This window comes from Delphinus delphis, chromosome 17, assembly GCF_949987515.2.
Source record: "Delphinus delphis chromosome 17, mDelDel1.2, whole genome shotgun sequence".
NCBI classification, from domain to species: Eukaryota; Metazoa; Chordata; class Mammalia; order Artiodactyla; family Delphinidae; genus Delphinus; species Delphinus delphis.
This window is the reverse complement of record NC_082699.1, coordinates 23,670,922-23,687,899: the sequence shown is the minus strand read 5'-3', so window position 1 is coordinate 23,687,899 and position 16,978 is coordinate 23,670,922. Positions and strand designations below refer to the sequence as shown.

The 16,978-nt window shown below is 40.4% G+C and overlaps 1 protein-coding gene across 2 annotated transcripts in view; it reads right to left on the bottom strand.

The window, feature by feature from the left end:
• The window catches only part of ZBTB10 (zinc finger and BTB domain containing 10), a 31,871-nt gene extending 15,140 nt beyond the window's left edge, over window positions 1-16,731 (bottom strand). The window contains exons 1-2 of one of the 2 annotated variants that reach the window (XM_059994811.1): window positions 15,819-16,731; window positions 2,889-3,777 (exon numbers count right to left, since the gene is read on the bottom strand). In XM_059994811.1, the coding sequence (XP_059850794.1) occupies window positions 2,889-3,777; window positions 15,819-15,914 (985 nt within the window). In that variant the 5' untranslated portion in view covers window positions 15,915-16,731. Of the gene's footprint in view, window positions 1-2,888; window positions 3,778-13,902; window positions 14,917-15,818 lie in introns of those variants that run through there. The other variant, XM_059994810.1, reaches the window with a different exon arrangement.
• Window positions 16,732-16,978: the final 247 nt, after the last annotated feature.

Below are 16,978 nucleotides of genomic sequence, written 5' to 3'. Positions count from 1 at the left end.
TAACTGAATGACCTTGAGAAAGGCCTTAACCTTGGTAAATACAGACCCACTGTGTTCTTTACTGGTCAGAATTTGCCTGGAGAGTTCTAGTCAATTCTGTGCATCAAAATTTCAGGGTGAAACAAACTGTCTATGGCTGTTAAGAAGGGTGTAAAAGGGTTTGGCATTCACAAGGTGGGAGGTACAGCACTTAGCCTAGAAGAAGGGGACTTCAGGGGAATTTTTCAAATGTTAATATCTGAAGGGTTATCAGGTTGATTAGAGAGATTAGAGGTTAGGCTCAGATTATACTACTAAAAATGGCAGAATTAGGAGTTAAAGAGAAGCAAATTTTAGCTCAATATAAAGTAATTTCCTAATAATGATACTCATTTTAACCCTGGAACAGGCTGCTTCAAAAAGTATTCTAAGTATTAAAACAAAAGGTCAGGCTGAGGCTATAATAAGACCACCTATCTAGAATTTGGTAGAAAGTACACTGCACTGGAAAACTGATTTTAAATAATCTCAATAGTCTGTAAGGGGGACTAAGATGACCACGCGAGCTATGTTTTTATATTTGTCATTTTTCATAATAACCCTATAAAATAAATAGCATATTCTAAAGAAGAGGAAACCGAGGGCACGAGTTTAGCTTAATTTGATTATGGTAACATATAAGTGGCAGAGCTCACTTCCCAATCCTGATTCAATTTGGGCTTTCCTCTACATCAGCAGATTTCAACCTTGGTTCACAACAGAATCACCTGCAGAGTTTATAAAAGTTTCAACAACCAGGCCACATCCCAGACCAATTAAATCTATATCCCTAGCAGAGAGATCCAAGAATCATGGTGGCCTGTAAAGTTCCCAATTAATGCCAACATGCAGCCATGATTAAGACCCACTGCTCTATACCAAAAGTTGGCAACACTAGAACACACCCATGTTCACTTGTTTACATACTGTCTGTGAATGCTTTCATGCTACAATGACAGACTTAAGTAACTGACTTTATGACCAACGAACCCAAAAATATTTACTGCTTGGCCCTTTACAGTAAAAATTTGCCAGCCTCTGGCTCTGTATCATATTATGTTCTAGCTCTTACAGGACCCATTTTCTGCCACTGAATGAAGGTGGATTCAGAGGCACTAAAAAGTTGTGAAAAGTTTTAACAGTTGGAATGTAGCACATCACTGATACAACCAAACTTGTGAGTTAAGCAAGGCTCATCAGATACTAATGTGATATCAACGACATAACAGAATTTTCATTTATAAGATATTAGAGATAAGTTAAAAGCATACTAGACCAAAAATTAATTTATGATAGACCTAGTCCACTGATACAGCTAGGGGTGCTTGCTAAGATAATCACTAGCAATGTTATTTTTGAAAGTATGCACTGTGGTTCAAATTACTGCTTTTCTTCTCTTTGAATCACTCCAATTATGTGTGGCATTAATTTTAAGAATGGGGTTAGCTCTAATTAGTTTTGTCAATCAACTACTATACAAAAAAATCTGCTAACTCCTTATATTGCGTGTTATCTATATAAATTAAAAAAAAACACTAAAGGTTTCCCACCATACTACTAAATGATTAATTCATGCAGAAAAAGACAACGTAGCTCTAATTCTGAGAACTGCTTCAAGGTCTTCTACATTAAAAATTAAGACAAAACATAAAGTGCTGCTAAGAAAGTCTACTTACCATTAATACTTTAAAGAAACTACCTCTGGGGTTTTATTGCTAAAGACTTGATAAGTAGGAGGGGAAAGATCAGCAAATAGTATTCATTACACATGCATACTGATTTTCACATGATTAAAAATTTCTACCAATGAAAATTAAACCCAAACCTAAACAGCCAGAGGAACCATTTCACAGGATTATGGCATTTTGCCCTTTGGGAACTAACAACAATGATTCTCTTTAACAGAAAGTACTCCATCCCCAGATGATCACCATCACGTAACTCAGACACTGAACAGTTATAGAGCTCTGAAGCAACACAAGCACTAAATACGACAGTGGTAGAAAAGTCTGGGGTCCACATAGGAAAATCTCAAACCCACTGGGCTACTTCTTCAAATAAGTTAAACACAGACAATCAAATTAAACGTAAAGAAAAGTTTCAAATCTATTTTCACTCTTCAACAATGGTCCCCCACTCACTCCATTTTTTTAAAAACCTACACTACAAATGTGATATGTTGAGGTTCTTATATATATTCCTTTGGGAATATATTGAAGAGAAAGGTCTCAGAGGCCTCTCTCTTACTTAACTAATGTAAATGAGAATGAAAATGAGGTAATAGTGGGACAAACTTAAAATATTCCAGCTTCTGAAAGATTTATGCGGAGCACAGAACAGTAACTCTAAACAAAGTAGAATAATCCCATTAACATTTGCAAACTTCTATAAAACAATTATATGTTTACGAAGAAAATTGAGAGTAAAGAATGTTAACTAGATCTCAAAAATGTCCTGAAATGACAAACGGATCACACATTACAACCAGAAGATTTTACCTTTTCCAGTACTGGGTACAAAAAGTGATCAGAGGCTAAAGATCAGGAAAGTCAAAGAACTATACATGGCGTCCACATTCCATAAAATATGGGCAAATTCCTATATTTAACACAACCTTTGAGAAACTCACATCTACATGCTTAGAGAAAAAACTAAGACACGTCAAATCTTACATTTAGTATAAGATTATGTAAGATATAATATGTGCTTGTTTGAGTGATTTTCTCCCTTTTATTATAAAGACTCAAATTTTAGTATTACTTATATGTATTCTTTTTATAATGAAAAAAATACTTTAAGAATACACACAAGATTATATCCAACCAGAATAAGAATGAAAACTGAAATACCTCTGTATATACAGTATTTACCTGGTTCTTCCTTGATGAATGACAAATCTTCTTCTGGATAGGCAACAGGTGGCTGCATCACTGAGCAATCTTCTAAATTTGTTTCATTATTAGGTGGTATATTATAAATAAATCTCTTCGTAGCTTGGGTTTTCCTCCTTGTTTTGCCAGTCTCTTGAATTCCCTGGGAGCCCATATTATTCCAAATAAACACTTTTGTTTGACCTTGAGACTCATTTTCTGTCAATTCAGGTGAACCATCCTGGACCCAACTACTGTCATTCATTTGGTAGTTTTCTATTTGGCCCTCGTCGACGTTACAACCATCATTTTCAATTTTTACATTACTTGCCAAATTGGTAAGATTCCGTGTTGCCCAAAAACTGGCAATTTTTTGATCCCGTGATGAAGACAGGCCATCTCTGTTAACTGGTTTTCTATTATTATAGTCCACAACTACAGACTCTGGAGCTTCTGATTTAATGCTTATATTTAAGGCATCTTTAATGAAATTTCGGCAAGTTTGAACAACTTCACTCATTTGAAGATAGCTGGCCACTGTCATTACTTCAATGGCATTTTGGCTTGTGAGCACCAGGTTACCAGAATACAAGAAGTCCAAGATGACTGAAAAACCTTGAACTGCAGCAATATCTAAATGGGTAGTATTGTTTTGGTTAGGGCTTTCTTTGTTTGAAAAGCAATATAAAGTCTTAAAGAAACGGCTGCCTGCAACCAGGATGTTCTTATGAGCTTTAAAGATTTTTCCGCTCACCACAATGCTGACATCACAAAGAATACCCTTCTTCCTCTGTTCATTTAGTTGTCGAAGAAGTTGATAGCAATAAGAGTTCTCATTTGGCCTACTATTAAAGTCACAGTACCCCTCCTCTGATGGTATTTCTGACTCCTGTAATAGATGGAAAACATTAATATTAAATTCTATTTACTTTTTAAAGCCATCAGACCAAAGACAACAAATCATTATCAGTAACTTTTTAAAAAGCACTATGAAATACACTAATTTGTTAGTAATCATTACATATTGAGACTGAAGTGTTGACAATCCCAAATATTGAGAGGAAAGGAGTGAGTGAACAGCTTAGCTTGCTGCAAGCCACTGTTATCATAAAAAAAAAAAAGAAACATCCTGAGGATCAGCAGAATTTCATTTAAAGAATATGTATCACATATCATGTTATCTTTTCAAATATAGCTGAAGACATGGATTAAGAATTATTTAAGGGACTCCCCTGGTGGCTCAGTGGTTAAGAATCCGACTGCCAGTGCAGGTTTGAGCCCTGGTCCGGGAAGATCCCACATGCCACAGAGCAACAAAGCATGTGCGCAACTACTGAACTCATGAGACACAACTACTGAAGCCCACGTGCCGCAACTACTGAAGCCAGCACACATAAAGCCTGTGCTCCCACCACGAGAAGCCACTGCAATGAGAAGCCAGCACACCACAAAGAAGAGAAGCCCCTGCTCGACACAACTAGAGAAAGCCCACACACAGAAACGAAGACCCAATGCAGCCAAAAATAAAAATAAATAAAATAATAAATATGTAAAACTCTTGGCAAACATTGAGTCAAATAGTTTAGGTCAACAAAGTTAATTAAATCTAACTAATGATAAAGTTAGGACCCTAATAAAAAATGTGCTTCAAACTACAGGAATAACCAAGTATATAATTTCCCAATCAATTTTCAAAATGACTTATCTCTTTAGGATCATAAATACTATCCATCAGGTAAAATTCCTGAACTCAAAATTCTTAATGTTTATAATCTTCCCTCTTAGCAATCTTATAAGTACTCATTACAGTTCATTTTAGCATCACTAAAGCTATGGTAATTTCCTATAAAATAACATGTGATATCAACAGAAAAAATAAAGGAGTGTGATCTAGATTTGGAATGCTGCCTATGCTAGTTATTAAGCGTGTGTCCTTGGGCAAGTCACCATGCCTTCTTAAACTAGAAAGCAGTAAGTACTACGAATGTTTCTAATTAAGAACTTCAGGACTTTACTCACAGAGTGACTAGGTGTCTATTCTCTCAGCACCTTGCTCAATAACTTCGTAGATAACTGAAGTAACAATTGTTTTCCAGCAAAAAAACGTGCTTAGACATTTCTAGTAGAAAAGATAACTGATAATGCTGACCTTATTTAAGTGTTAAAGATTCATTACTTTCTTTGGCACAAAATATTAAATACAAGTCATTACTATAAAATAATGAGATACATATATACAGATCCATGAATATATGAGCCTGGGAAAAACATGAAAAAGATACATGCTGGGAGGACTGATATGCTTGGAGAGGAAGAGAAGGAGGAATTAGGGGGAAAAAGGGTGTAGGAAACAAAGCTGTTAGGACTGCAAAATATTTCTCATTGAATATTTTAAATGGTGGTGAGATTCCTGAAGCAATCCCACATCTCCATTTAACCCCACAATGGGTAGGGCTAAATTACAAAAATAACAGGTTTCATTCTGAGTCCTGAACACATGGGGTCATGCATATAACAATCCCAATTCTCTGAAACTAAACCAGATCACATAATCTATCTAAGAATTTTCGTGCTGCTTCCAGGTATGAGAAGTCAACTGAAAGAACCAAAACACTAGAATTCCGGGACACTTCAGTATTTCACAATAGTGAAACATTACAGATAACTCTGCAAATCTGGAGTACAAGATCACGACAGAATGAAGCACAAAAAGTGGAGAATTTCCATTGCATTTCCAACTGACCCTTGGCAGCATCCCTATCACTTCCCAGAGCCTCAACTGCATACTTATACTTCATACTTATACTTACTGCATACTTATACTGCATACTCATACTTCATACTTATACTGCATACTTATACTTACTGCATACTTAGACTGCATACTTCATACTTATACTGCATACTTATACTGCATATTTATACTTCATACTTATACTTACTGCATACTTATACTGCATACTCATACTTCATACTTATACTGCATACTTATACTGCATACTTATACTTCATACTTTTATACTGCATACTTATACTGCATACTCATACTGCATACTTATACTTCATACTTATACCTCATACTTACACTGCATACTTATACTTCATACTTTTATACTGCATACTTACACTGTATACTTATACTGCATACTTATACTGCATACTTTTATACTGCACACTTATACTGCATACTTTTATACTGCATACTTATACTTCATACTTTCACACTGCACTTATACTGCATACTTAAAACTCTAAGCCCACCCCCACATTCTTGCTCTGTCAGACCAAAATATTCTAAATTGGCTATACTCTCCTACTGGAACACCCAATCCTAAGCAAAACCTGCTAACAGCCACAGTTGGAGTAAAGTAATCAAGTTATTCATGATTAAGTCCCAAATGTTTGCTTTGAGGGGCTGGAGGAAAGGAAGTGAGGTAAAAAACACATTTTAACTTTTAGATCTTGTACATAAACCAGTATGTTGTGAAGTTTCAAACTATTTAGCAAAGGGCATGGGAAATGTTTAGGACTTGTATGAATATACAAAGAACTAAACCAATACTAAAAATATCTAAAATAGTTACTGCTGTAGTATAATTTTCTACAGAAGCATCATACTGTTTACTTTTACTAAAAGACTTTTTACTAATTTGCTTATGCTCTCTATTCACTACAGCAAATTTCCAAACTGCATCTTTCTTTGATGCAAGCCTAAAACTAAGCTTTGCTATGCATGCCATACCTGCCCAGCAAAGCTCATTCGGTTCGAAGTTCTAACAGGTATTGTAGTAACAGTATGAATACTTGGAAGAAGCAAAAATTTTAAGCACTGATCAAAATTTAGCAGCACATCATGAAGAGTCTGTGAAGCAGTGAATTAGCATTTACAAGTCAAGAAGTGCCTAAAGTTTATACACTAGGCAGTTCAAAACACTTTAAAAAGGAGGTGGCTACGTCATAGCAGTTATTTTAGGCCATGGTGACTGTTCTGAATTTTCTGGGCCAGTCCTAATTTCTGTAATTCTCTGCCATTATCAGACCAAATGTCCTAATTTTTAAAAATAACTTAGACAAAAGCCTATCCATCAAAATATTTGCCCATTCCATTTTTGACACGAACTATACAAAACCAAACACGCTATTCAACCACTATTTTTTCTCATTACTATTGTGCAAGAACAGTAAAGTTACCTGTTTTTACAAGCAACACTAGCTGTTTCTCCTTCAGTATCAATCAGAGCACTATGCCATGTTTCTGTAGCACCTATTAAACATGCTCTTCACAATGAAGGGTTTACAAGTCAAGAGTATATGTATTCAACAAGTGGGAGTATTATTTGAGGATATGGGTAAAACAGAGCAAAATATGCACTAAAATAAACTGCCAATATTATTTGCTGAACCAAATAAATTCCTAGTACTAAAGACAAAAATCATAATAGATCCCTAAGAAGTCATCTCTCTCTCTAGTTCTTTAACATTCTATGTCCATTCTCAGTATATTGATAAACATGATATCACTGATAAGTAAAAATATACTGATAAAAAGGTTTAAATATTTCCAAAACTAGTCTTTTTAAAGACCAGTTGGAAAATTTTCTATTCCCTTTCCCAAAAAGGAAAGCACGACTTAGCCCAGACATTAGTCTAAACTAGATAAACAAGGAGATTTTAAGGAAATGGACAGTCAGACTTCAGAAATCAGATAATTTGCTATACCAGAGGATCTATAAATATGAAAAGTCTTCCGTTATTTTATTTGTGAAGATGCTCATACGTAAAATTATAATTTTAGATCTGGAAGACACCTTAATTAACTTTTCCAAAATTAAGAAAATATAGAAAAGTATACATTTGGTTAAAATCCTCACAGCTTATTATCTTCAAATTTATTTCCAGAGAGGCCAAAAAATAGTAAATATTTTACTCAGAGAAAAAGCTGCTAAAATCTTGAAAAATCCTGACTTTACTCACTTATTTAATAAGCATGAAGTGAATGCCTACTTTAGACAGGTTGTACACTGCAGACCCAAAATGAATTAGTTCCCAACCTGCAGTTATCACTACTGAGCAAGATTCTTAAGGTACTGAAGAGTATAACAAGCATGTTATGAGAGCAGAGAGGAAGTGCATCTAATCCAGTTTTTTTGGAGGTGGGGGAGGAGATGCTTTTTGAAAGAAAGATCTGAGCTGAACCTTAAAGGATGCAAGAGTGGAATGGCAGGACGAGCACTCTAAGCAAATGAGATGGCATGAGAAAAAGAACCAAGATGGTCTACAGATCCTCACAATTCTAGATTTATGAAAGACCTTCAAGGTGATCCCAAAAAAGCCCAAGAAATGCAAATATGCTCTTATGAATGTTTTTGGAGCTAAGTGTCTATAAGTTGCATCAGATTATCAAGAGATTTGAATCCTGCACAAGATTAACCACTGCTATAGGTGCCTATAGAGCTTTAGAAGTAGGGATCTGACTGAATTCGCAGATAGAGATGACTGTGGCAGCAAAGTGGAGGATAATTATCAGGGGATGAAGACTAGAGATACTGTGACCAGGGGAATCTATTGTTAATAGTGCAACACACAGCACTTGCCAAGAAACAAGGACCTTAATTAGGTAAGAGAGATAATAATGGGGGAAGAGGTAGAAACGCAGAGCCTGGAAAAAAGTTTGGAAAGTAAAATCCGTACTTGAGTGATTAACTAGATTTCAAGGTAGGGGTGGGGAGGGAGATCAAAGGGTCTTCACAGCATTCTGGCTGGGGGAGCTAGATAATGCCACCAACCTGTAGAGAATCCAAGACCACACTACCCAGTCTCCCCACCCTTCTGAGGGGTACAATGGGAGAGGGAACTTCAGTTGCAGTGAGCTCATCTGTAGTCAATCCATAAATTAAAAAATGCTATTTGGCTAAAAAAATCAAGTAATTAGTATTTACCTCCATACCCAGAATTACAGTCCTCTTTTGATAAATGGATTAGTAGAAAACACAATTTCCAACACAAACATCAAAGTGTAAGCTAAAAGCATTAAACCCAAAAATCTTTACTACTTTTGCTGCAGCAACCCACTGGAACAGTATACTGAAAGATTTCAAACATCAGTGTCCACTTACAAACCCAAATTCAATTTCTAGTAATGAGGACAAACAAGGCCACAGCGAACATGATGCCAAATAGGTACCTGCTAGTAGTACTGACAAATTATGTAACAGTCAGTAGAGAAAGAAAGGAAGATCTCCTTTGCAATCTTCTATCACTTCTCTGATCTCCTTGAGAGATGGCATCTTTCCTTGCAATTTATGTACTCTCCCTAGAAATTCTAAATCTATAGGCCTGGGGTATTAGCCTTCAGGTGATTACAACTTCCAACCAATTTTAGATGCCAAAAATATGCTTTATTACGAGCTCTCCTCAAAACCCACACATACACACTACACAGGTGCTTCTAAACAGCAACTTACACATATTTCATCGTGGTTCTCCCCTGCTTAAAACTGCTAAATAGTTTGCCCATTGTTAGCAGAATAAAATATCAATACAATCATTTCAACATAAAAAGATCATCCATAACCTGGAGTCTGTCTACCCATTCAAACTTGATTTTTCATCCTGCTCAACAACCAAATCATCTAACTTCTCAGACACATCAAGACATCAATTTCCACTATGCTCAAGCTGCTTCCAACTGCAATGCCTGGAATGCCCTCCCCTCTTCAACACTTATTCACTTAACACAATTAAGTCAGGAGCCAATTCTACAAGCTTCTCCCAACCTTCACAAATAGAATTGATGACTTTCCTTAGTGTCTTAACTGTAACTTGAATATACTTCTAACATGGTAGCTATCATTTTATGTCTGTCTCTCCTTACTAGAGTACAAGTTTCTTGAGGGCAGAAAAATGTCTTATTTATATAGGTTTATCTTCAGTGCCTTGTATCTACCTAATATGTGTACGTAAGTTTAAGAGGGAGAAACAAGCCAATTCTAGATACACTGTAACATATAGTAAAAACCAGAAGAGAAAGGAACCAGCTTTTACCAAATCAAACACAATGAATGACTGTTAGAACCTATTTAAGTATTATACAAACTGATTACTTAATGGGCCATAGGCTCCGCAGTCCTCTGTAATACCTATTTCTCCTTCCTAGTGAAAGGTTTTTTCAGTCTTTCTTCCAAAATCTTTAAAACAAACAAACAACTTATTTTTGCCAAATGCAAAGAAGGCTGGTAGATCTGTCTCACCTTTGCTTTTGTTGCTCACCAACATATTCCAATTAGTAATTTTAATCAGATCACTGATCTGAATTAAATATTTACTTTCTGGAAAGGTTAACTAAATTTATAACAATAACACATTTGAGTGCATGTTTTAAGCTTACTAAACTGGAAAGAGTTGACAGAATGTGTGATTTAGGCTACGAAAATTTCACAACTGGGTAGAAAGTGATCTGAACCAAGATACAGTGGTAATCACTGTTATTAAAGCAATTTTAAGTCCTCTGGGCCGAATGGTCAAATCCTACATGAGCTAATCACTGAACCTGACTCTTAAGATATAGGCAGTTGTTACTCAAAACAGAAACTACATGTTGTCCCTTACATCCTTATAAATACAAGGGTATTTTTGAAATAGAAGGCTCCAGAACAGATTCTGAAAGCATATTTATGGACTCTCCCATGAGCAATCCTTAACAACCAACATCCAAATAACAGAAGAATATCAAAGGTTTTAAGAATGTGCCACAGGGAATTCCCTGGCGGTTCAATGGTTAGGACTCCACACTTCCAATGTAGGGGGCACAGGTTCGATCCCTGGTTAGGGATCCCACAGGCATGAGGTACAGCCAAAAAAAAAAAAGAATGTGCCACAGTTTTTTGGCCACCACCATGGAATTAATGGAAAATAACTTTTCTCTTACAGAAGGCATAAGAAACAAAAAGTAAAGTAACCCTTATTCACATGCTAAGATTTGGCCAAACTCTTAAAAAAACAGGCCTCCGTGTGCTCCTGATTACGTTTAAATAAGAGAGGATAAACACACAGATGCGTCTATGTGCAAAGACTGTGGAAGTAGATAGAAGAAATTGTTATTGGGAGGTGAGGGGGAACTAGGTAAGAGGGAGACTCATCTATTATTTATCCTTCTACACTTTTCCAATTTTTGAAAATAAGCATGTATTATTTTCATAATAATAAAACTATCTTGCTAGTCCTCTGGGTTTAAAAAAAAAAAAGGGAGGGGAGGATAAAGGGAGTGAACTACACCCTAGCCTCAAACTTAATTCTTGCCGGAGGAACTCCAAAACTCTTATTTCAGCATTTTTAAGACAGGACAAGGCTAATGCAAGATATTTCTTACGAAGGTAAGAAAAACTGCATGTATGATGAGAAAGTCTCAATGTTCAAAGAACTGAATGGCCAGAGTCTCTAAAAGTATGAAGAAGAGAACTGGTTTGCGCTCTAGAATCAAGAGTGATTCCACGAGATAAAGTGGCTCCCAAACTGAGAAAACTGGTAACACTGAGACATGAGGTACCAAGTCCCCCAAAAAAGTGTTGTTATAGTTACCTACAATGAAAATAAGTAATGATGACAACAACAGTTATCATTTACTGAGTGATTACATGCTGGCATATATACTTTGCATACATGAGGAAACTAGAAGTTAACTAACTCATTTTCCTGCCAAGAAAGAGGATTAGGACTCAGGTCCCCCTTCTTTAAGCTCAAGAATGCTCTTACAGATTGTGTTATACTGCCTCCTACAGGTAATCAAAGGCTACATGGAATGGAAAAAAAGTGATTAACTCTGCCCATAGGAAAAAATAAGTCAGTTCTTGAACCTGACACTCATGTGATAACAAGACAAAAGGATTCTATAGGTGGTACCTGGGGTCAATCACAAGGTAACACCTCAAACTAAGGTTAGTTAGAATGAAAACAAATAACATCCAAAATCCAAACCAGGGAACCAATAAATAGTCATGTTAGACAAACATGACTATTAAACTTTATTACTCTCAGTCTAATGAAATAATGTCCTAAGAGAAAAAAGGTGGTCTAAAGATTATATCTGTAAAAAGGGAGTTTAAGGGGGCAAAGGGTAAGGGAGGGATAACTCACGGATTAAGTTTAGAAAAGGTTTTACCTAGGAATGAATCCCCTAATCCAGACATATGCCTAGGGGAGAAGGATACACCACACTAAGTCTATCATAAAGTTATCCAACTAATTCCCCTTCCTCTGATTTCAGGTTCACTAAGCAGCTAATTATAATTTGTACTCCCATTCAGATCTGCCTACACGTAGACTACGCTGAAGAAGATAAGAGTAACTGGTCCATTGGATTAGGAAAATTCATTGATTGTCTTTTTAAATGTTTCTAAATAACCAACTTACCATTTAGAAAAGCACACTTTCATTTTCACAAGCCTTCCACCTCTCCATCATACTACTAAATAATCTCAGGAATATATAAATCTTTAAAACCTCTAGACTCCTCTTCTGAAAAATGGGAACAGAATAATTACTTGGCAGAGTAAGGGACATCTGTATTCGGCATACAGAAGACAAGTCTGGCACTCCAGTGCCCGAGCTCACAAAGCTAGTAATTGCAGAAAGCTGAGATCTGAACCTAGATTTACTCCAAAACTTTTTTTTCCCATTGCAACATTCCTTATATACTTCAGTCTCATTTATCACGAAGAACTGTAAGACTTGGGACAATTTACTTAAACTTTCTGGGCCTTATATCTTTAAGTGACCTTCCTTCTAGGGCTTAGGCAACTAAAACTTGTGCAAAAACTGTTGCCATTGCCCCCTGAGAAAAACAACCCTATGCTTTAACGTTAAAGCCTCAACTTCTGAGAAACTTCTGGGCTACAGGGTTATTGGATAGTGCCTAACTAACTCCAGTATAAGTGTTCTGAACAGCAAGATCACTCCAATAAAAACACAAAGGGACTAATATCCGAAAGGTGACTTTCTAAAATCAATGGCTAGCAATACAAAAGAATAAATTCCATCCACCACCACAGGTTGTCTAAAAGTCTTCGAAGCACTGATCAACATCTGTTTGGCTTGAAAAAGGATTATCAAAATGGTAAGACTATTATCTTTAGACTAGAAATATTAAGACAAGAGCTAAGAACAACTGAAGTATAGCTTGTTTTATAACTAAGAACTTATGATTTTAAGGAATCCGGTAAATACATGCTCTACCAGTCCAAATCAACTACTTGGTATAAGTAACTTTACATTAAACATCTCAAATATGCTAAGTTTAAAGTAAACTGCATTTATAAGAAACTTTTTGAAAAGGGGGGATTACAGAAAATCTCAGCACAAAAATCTGGGTAGAAGGAAACAAAAACTACCACAATTTACCAAAAGTATGCCTTTGGAAAGAGAAGTTCAACAAGTTTAATGGAGATGAACTTAGTAAAATAATCCACGAAAAAGGAGTTAGGCACGTAGCTTCCCCTACATTTACATACTGCTCTCATATTTCACATTATCCTGATATGATAAAAAATATTTTTCTCCGCTGGATGTTCTCCTAAAAGGGGTTGCGTCAAAGATTAAGGAAATTGTTTAATTCATTCTTCAAAGAGTTACCAGATTTGACTTCCACCGGCAAGCTGAAAGACTACCAACATAAAGCAGCTTTCCTAAAACCACAGCTAATAACATTTTGACCCCACAAAGCTAACCTTACAGGGTTAAACCCTTCCACCTCGCGTATTAAACTTTCCTTTTGATTCAACCTGATGGGCAAAGAAATCTGCGTCATGAAAAAATTAAAACAAATTCAGCGCTACGATTAGAAAATTGTTATTCCCCCCTCCCCCGGTAACTTTTGAAAACTTGTTCCCAGGTTTTCTAACCCCCCCCACGCGTAAGCTCCCGACACCTCTCTCCCAACAGGAAAGATGTCTTCACCCAGGAAAACGGGGTTTTCAGCTGATAAACCTTTCCCCCGAAGCAGACGCAGAATACACCGTACCTGGGCGTTGGCTTCGTGGAGTTTGTGCTCGGTAGAGACGTGGTGCCTCAGAAGGAGGGTTTTCTTGTAGTTGCGGGTCCCTCGCGAAAGCTCGTCGTGCCCCACAGGAGGCAGGTCCCCGCTTACCCCGTCCTCGGGGGTCTTCTGGCACCAGCCGCAAGACATAAGGCCAGTATCCTTGGAATAGCGCAGCCAGGGAAAATCTTTGAGCCAGGAGGTCTGAAAGGAGCACTGAAGCTTCTGCATTAGGGACTTGGGCCGCGCGAGCGGGAAGTGCTGGACAGTCTCTCCTTCGCCAGCTCCCACTCCGCTGCCCTCCGCTTCGTCCCCGCCATCGCCGCCCGACCGCCTGCTGCTGCTGCAGCTGCCGCCTTCCGCCCCGCTGCCGTCGCCCAGGCTCGCCCCCTCCTCTTCGTCCTCGGTGCTGTCGCTCAGGGACGCGCCGTCTGGCATCAACTCCTTCCCCTCCAGCGCGTCCAGCTCCAGCTCCACGGCCGCGGGCCCTCGCCCATTGAAATGCCTCAGGGGCCACGCCGAGGTCTCGGGGCGGCCGCGGCTACTGCCATTGTTGCCGAGCCCCCCGCCGCCGCCGCCGCCGCCGCCGCCTCGGAAGGCCAGAGTCCGACGGTTCCTTTCCGCTAGCAGGGGGCCCCCTGCGCCACCGCCGCCCAGCGAGGTGGGGCCGCCCGCGTCTTGGGGGAGCAGCAACTCCTTGGTTTCCTCGGCGGCGGCGGCCACCCCGGCAGAGGCCTCCAGGTCTTGGGGCTCCAGGCCCTCCAATTCCACTTCCTCGTCGGCCCCCCGCCCATTGAGCTGCTGCGGCGCTGGCGGCTGGGGTTGTCTTGGCTGGGGGTGCTGGGGCCAAGCCGAGGCCTCCCCGCCAACGTTATTGTTCGCGGAGCCGCCGCCGCCGCCGCTGGCGGTGACCAACCCGCCTCCTCGGAACGCCAGCGTCCTGCGGTTCATTTCACTGAACGACATGGCGCGCGCCGCCGCCGCCGCCGCCCGGTGCCCCGGCTCGCGCCCGGCCTCGGGCCGCGTCCCGCGCGCTCCCCCTCCGCTTCGCCCCCGCCCCCACCCCGGGCGTTCCGGTCTCGCGGGGCTCGGCCTCGCCCTCCCGCCCGGCTCGCGCTCGCTCCCCGGGGCTGCCTCACGCGTCCGCCGCCGCCGCCGCCGCCGCCGCCTCCCGCCGGGCCGCCGCCTCCGGCCGCCTCCTAATCCTCCACCCCCGCCCCGCTGCGCTCCGGGCAGCGTCCCGCGCGGAGAAGGGGGCGGGCGGCGGAGAGGTGAGCAGCGAGCCGGGGCGCGTGGGGCCTTCGAAGTTGAGAGGCGGAGTGCGGGGAGACCCTCCGCTGCCCCCTCTTTAAAGCCGCGCGCACAAACCGACCCTCCAAACAGATATCCTTCCTCCGGCGCGCCGAGGAGTCCCAACCCGCTGCCGGCTTCCGAGGCGCTGAGGGCAAGAAGCACGTTAAACTGCCGGGCTCCGCCACATAACGAACCGACAATAAAGCCGGCGGAGCGTTTCCGTCCGACCAGGCCCCGGCGGAGGTCGAATGGCAAATGAACAACGGACCGTGCGCCCACAATGCACCGGGGTAGCAGTAACCGCTGGAGGGGGAAAGGGTGGGGGCCGAGCTGGGGGAGGGGGGCTGGGCTTGGGGCTGGGCTGGGGTGGGGTGGGGTGGGGGCGCCAGGGGACCGGGAAAGGGGCCGGGCCGCGCCTCCGGCCTGGGGGCGGGGGTGCGGCCGCGGGGAAGGAAGTCGGCCGAGGAGCGGGGGACAAAAGGCCGGGCGGCGGGCTGGGGGTCTCGGGGAGGGGGCGGGCGTGTGCGGCCGGGGCCGGGCTCCGCGAAGGACTAACAGCTGGCGAGTGTCAGGGTCTGGCCGTCTCCCCGCTGCCCGCACGCACCTACCCGCGCCCGGGAAGCACATTTTCCTTCTCTCGCCACGAGTTCACCTGGGACTTTGGAAATAACTGTGCGGTGGGAGCTGCGCTCCAGCCTTGTCATTTGCTGGGGGTGGGTGGCGGTGCCCAAGGAAGTGAACTTATTTTGTTCCTTCACAAAGACTGAACCAGGCTGTGCCTTTCACGCGAGGAGGTTGCAACCACGGACACCTCCTCGTCTGATGTATTGTGTGTGCGAGGCAGCACCTCAGGCCCAAGGCAATAATCATTTCACAGAAAATGCACCGCCCCGAGTGTCTTATTGCTGTGATGAAATGGAAATTTAAATAAAAGGTCGAACACGTGCGTTCAGTGGGAAGTATTGACATGGGTGTTACATCACCAGCAGCCAATCAGATAACTCCAGTCGTGTTTATACTTCTACAACCACCTTGTGAGTATTACAGTATGTCATAACGTTATAAATATTAGGCAGGGTTTTCCCCAAGAGTGGGGAGGAGTCTGCTTATACAGACGCTGCGTGCGACTCCGAAGATCGTGTGTGTAAAGGCAAGAATTGATTTGTAAGACTTGTTTTTTTTAACTGTTTACACTGCATTTGGAATTTAGAATGATTAGAAGAACAGATGGAGCTGGAAATGAAACTCTTACAATAATAATCGTAGTCAAGTTTTTCAGAAGATTTTCCATCTTAGAGCCCTTATACTCCTATTTAAAATTTTTTAATATGCTAAATTTAGCAAAATCTAAAGTGCTTAGATTCATTTTACTATTTTGAAATGTGAAACAAACTTGTAAAAACACAAGAAGAAAAAATAAAAGGAAAAGCAAAAAAACCAAGAAGTGTGAAATCTTAAATTATTTTTATTCAAATATATTTCAGGTTAAAAAAAGATTTTCAAACTATGGAGGAGCTTTTTACTCTTTTAAGAAATATAATAAGAGGACTAAATGAAACAGTGTATGTAACCTTAAAAATAACTCAGTAAATTAAAAATTTAAAAATATATATTAAAAGTTTAATCACAAACTAATGTAAAATATGTTCAAGATAATTATTGAGTGGGAAAAAATGATATGTTACTTCTTACATTAATATATGTCAGGACGTGCATGGGGAAAAAATACAAACTCTACAGTTGTAGATTATCCTGTGTTAGAGATTTT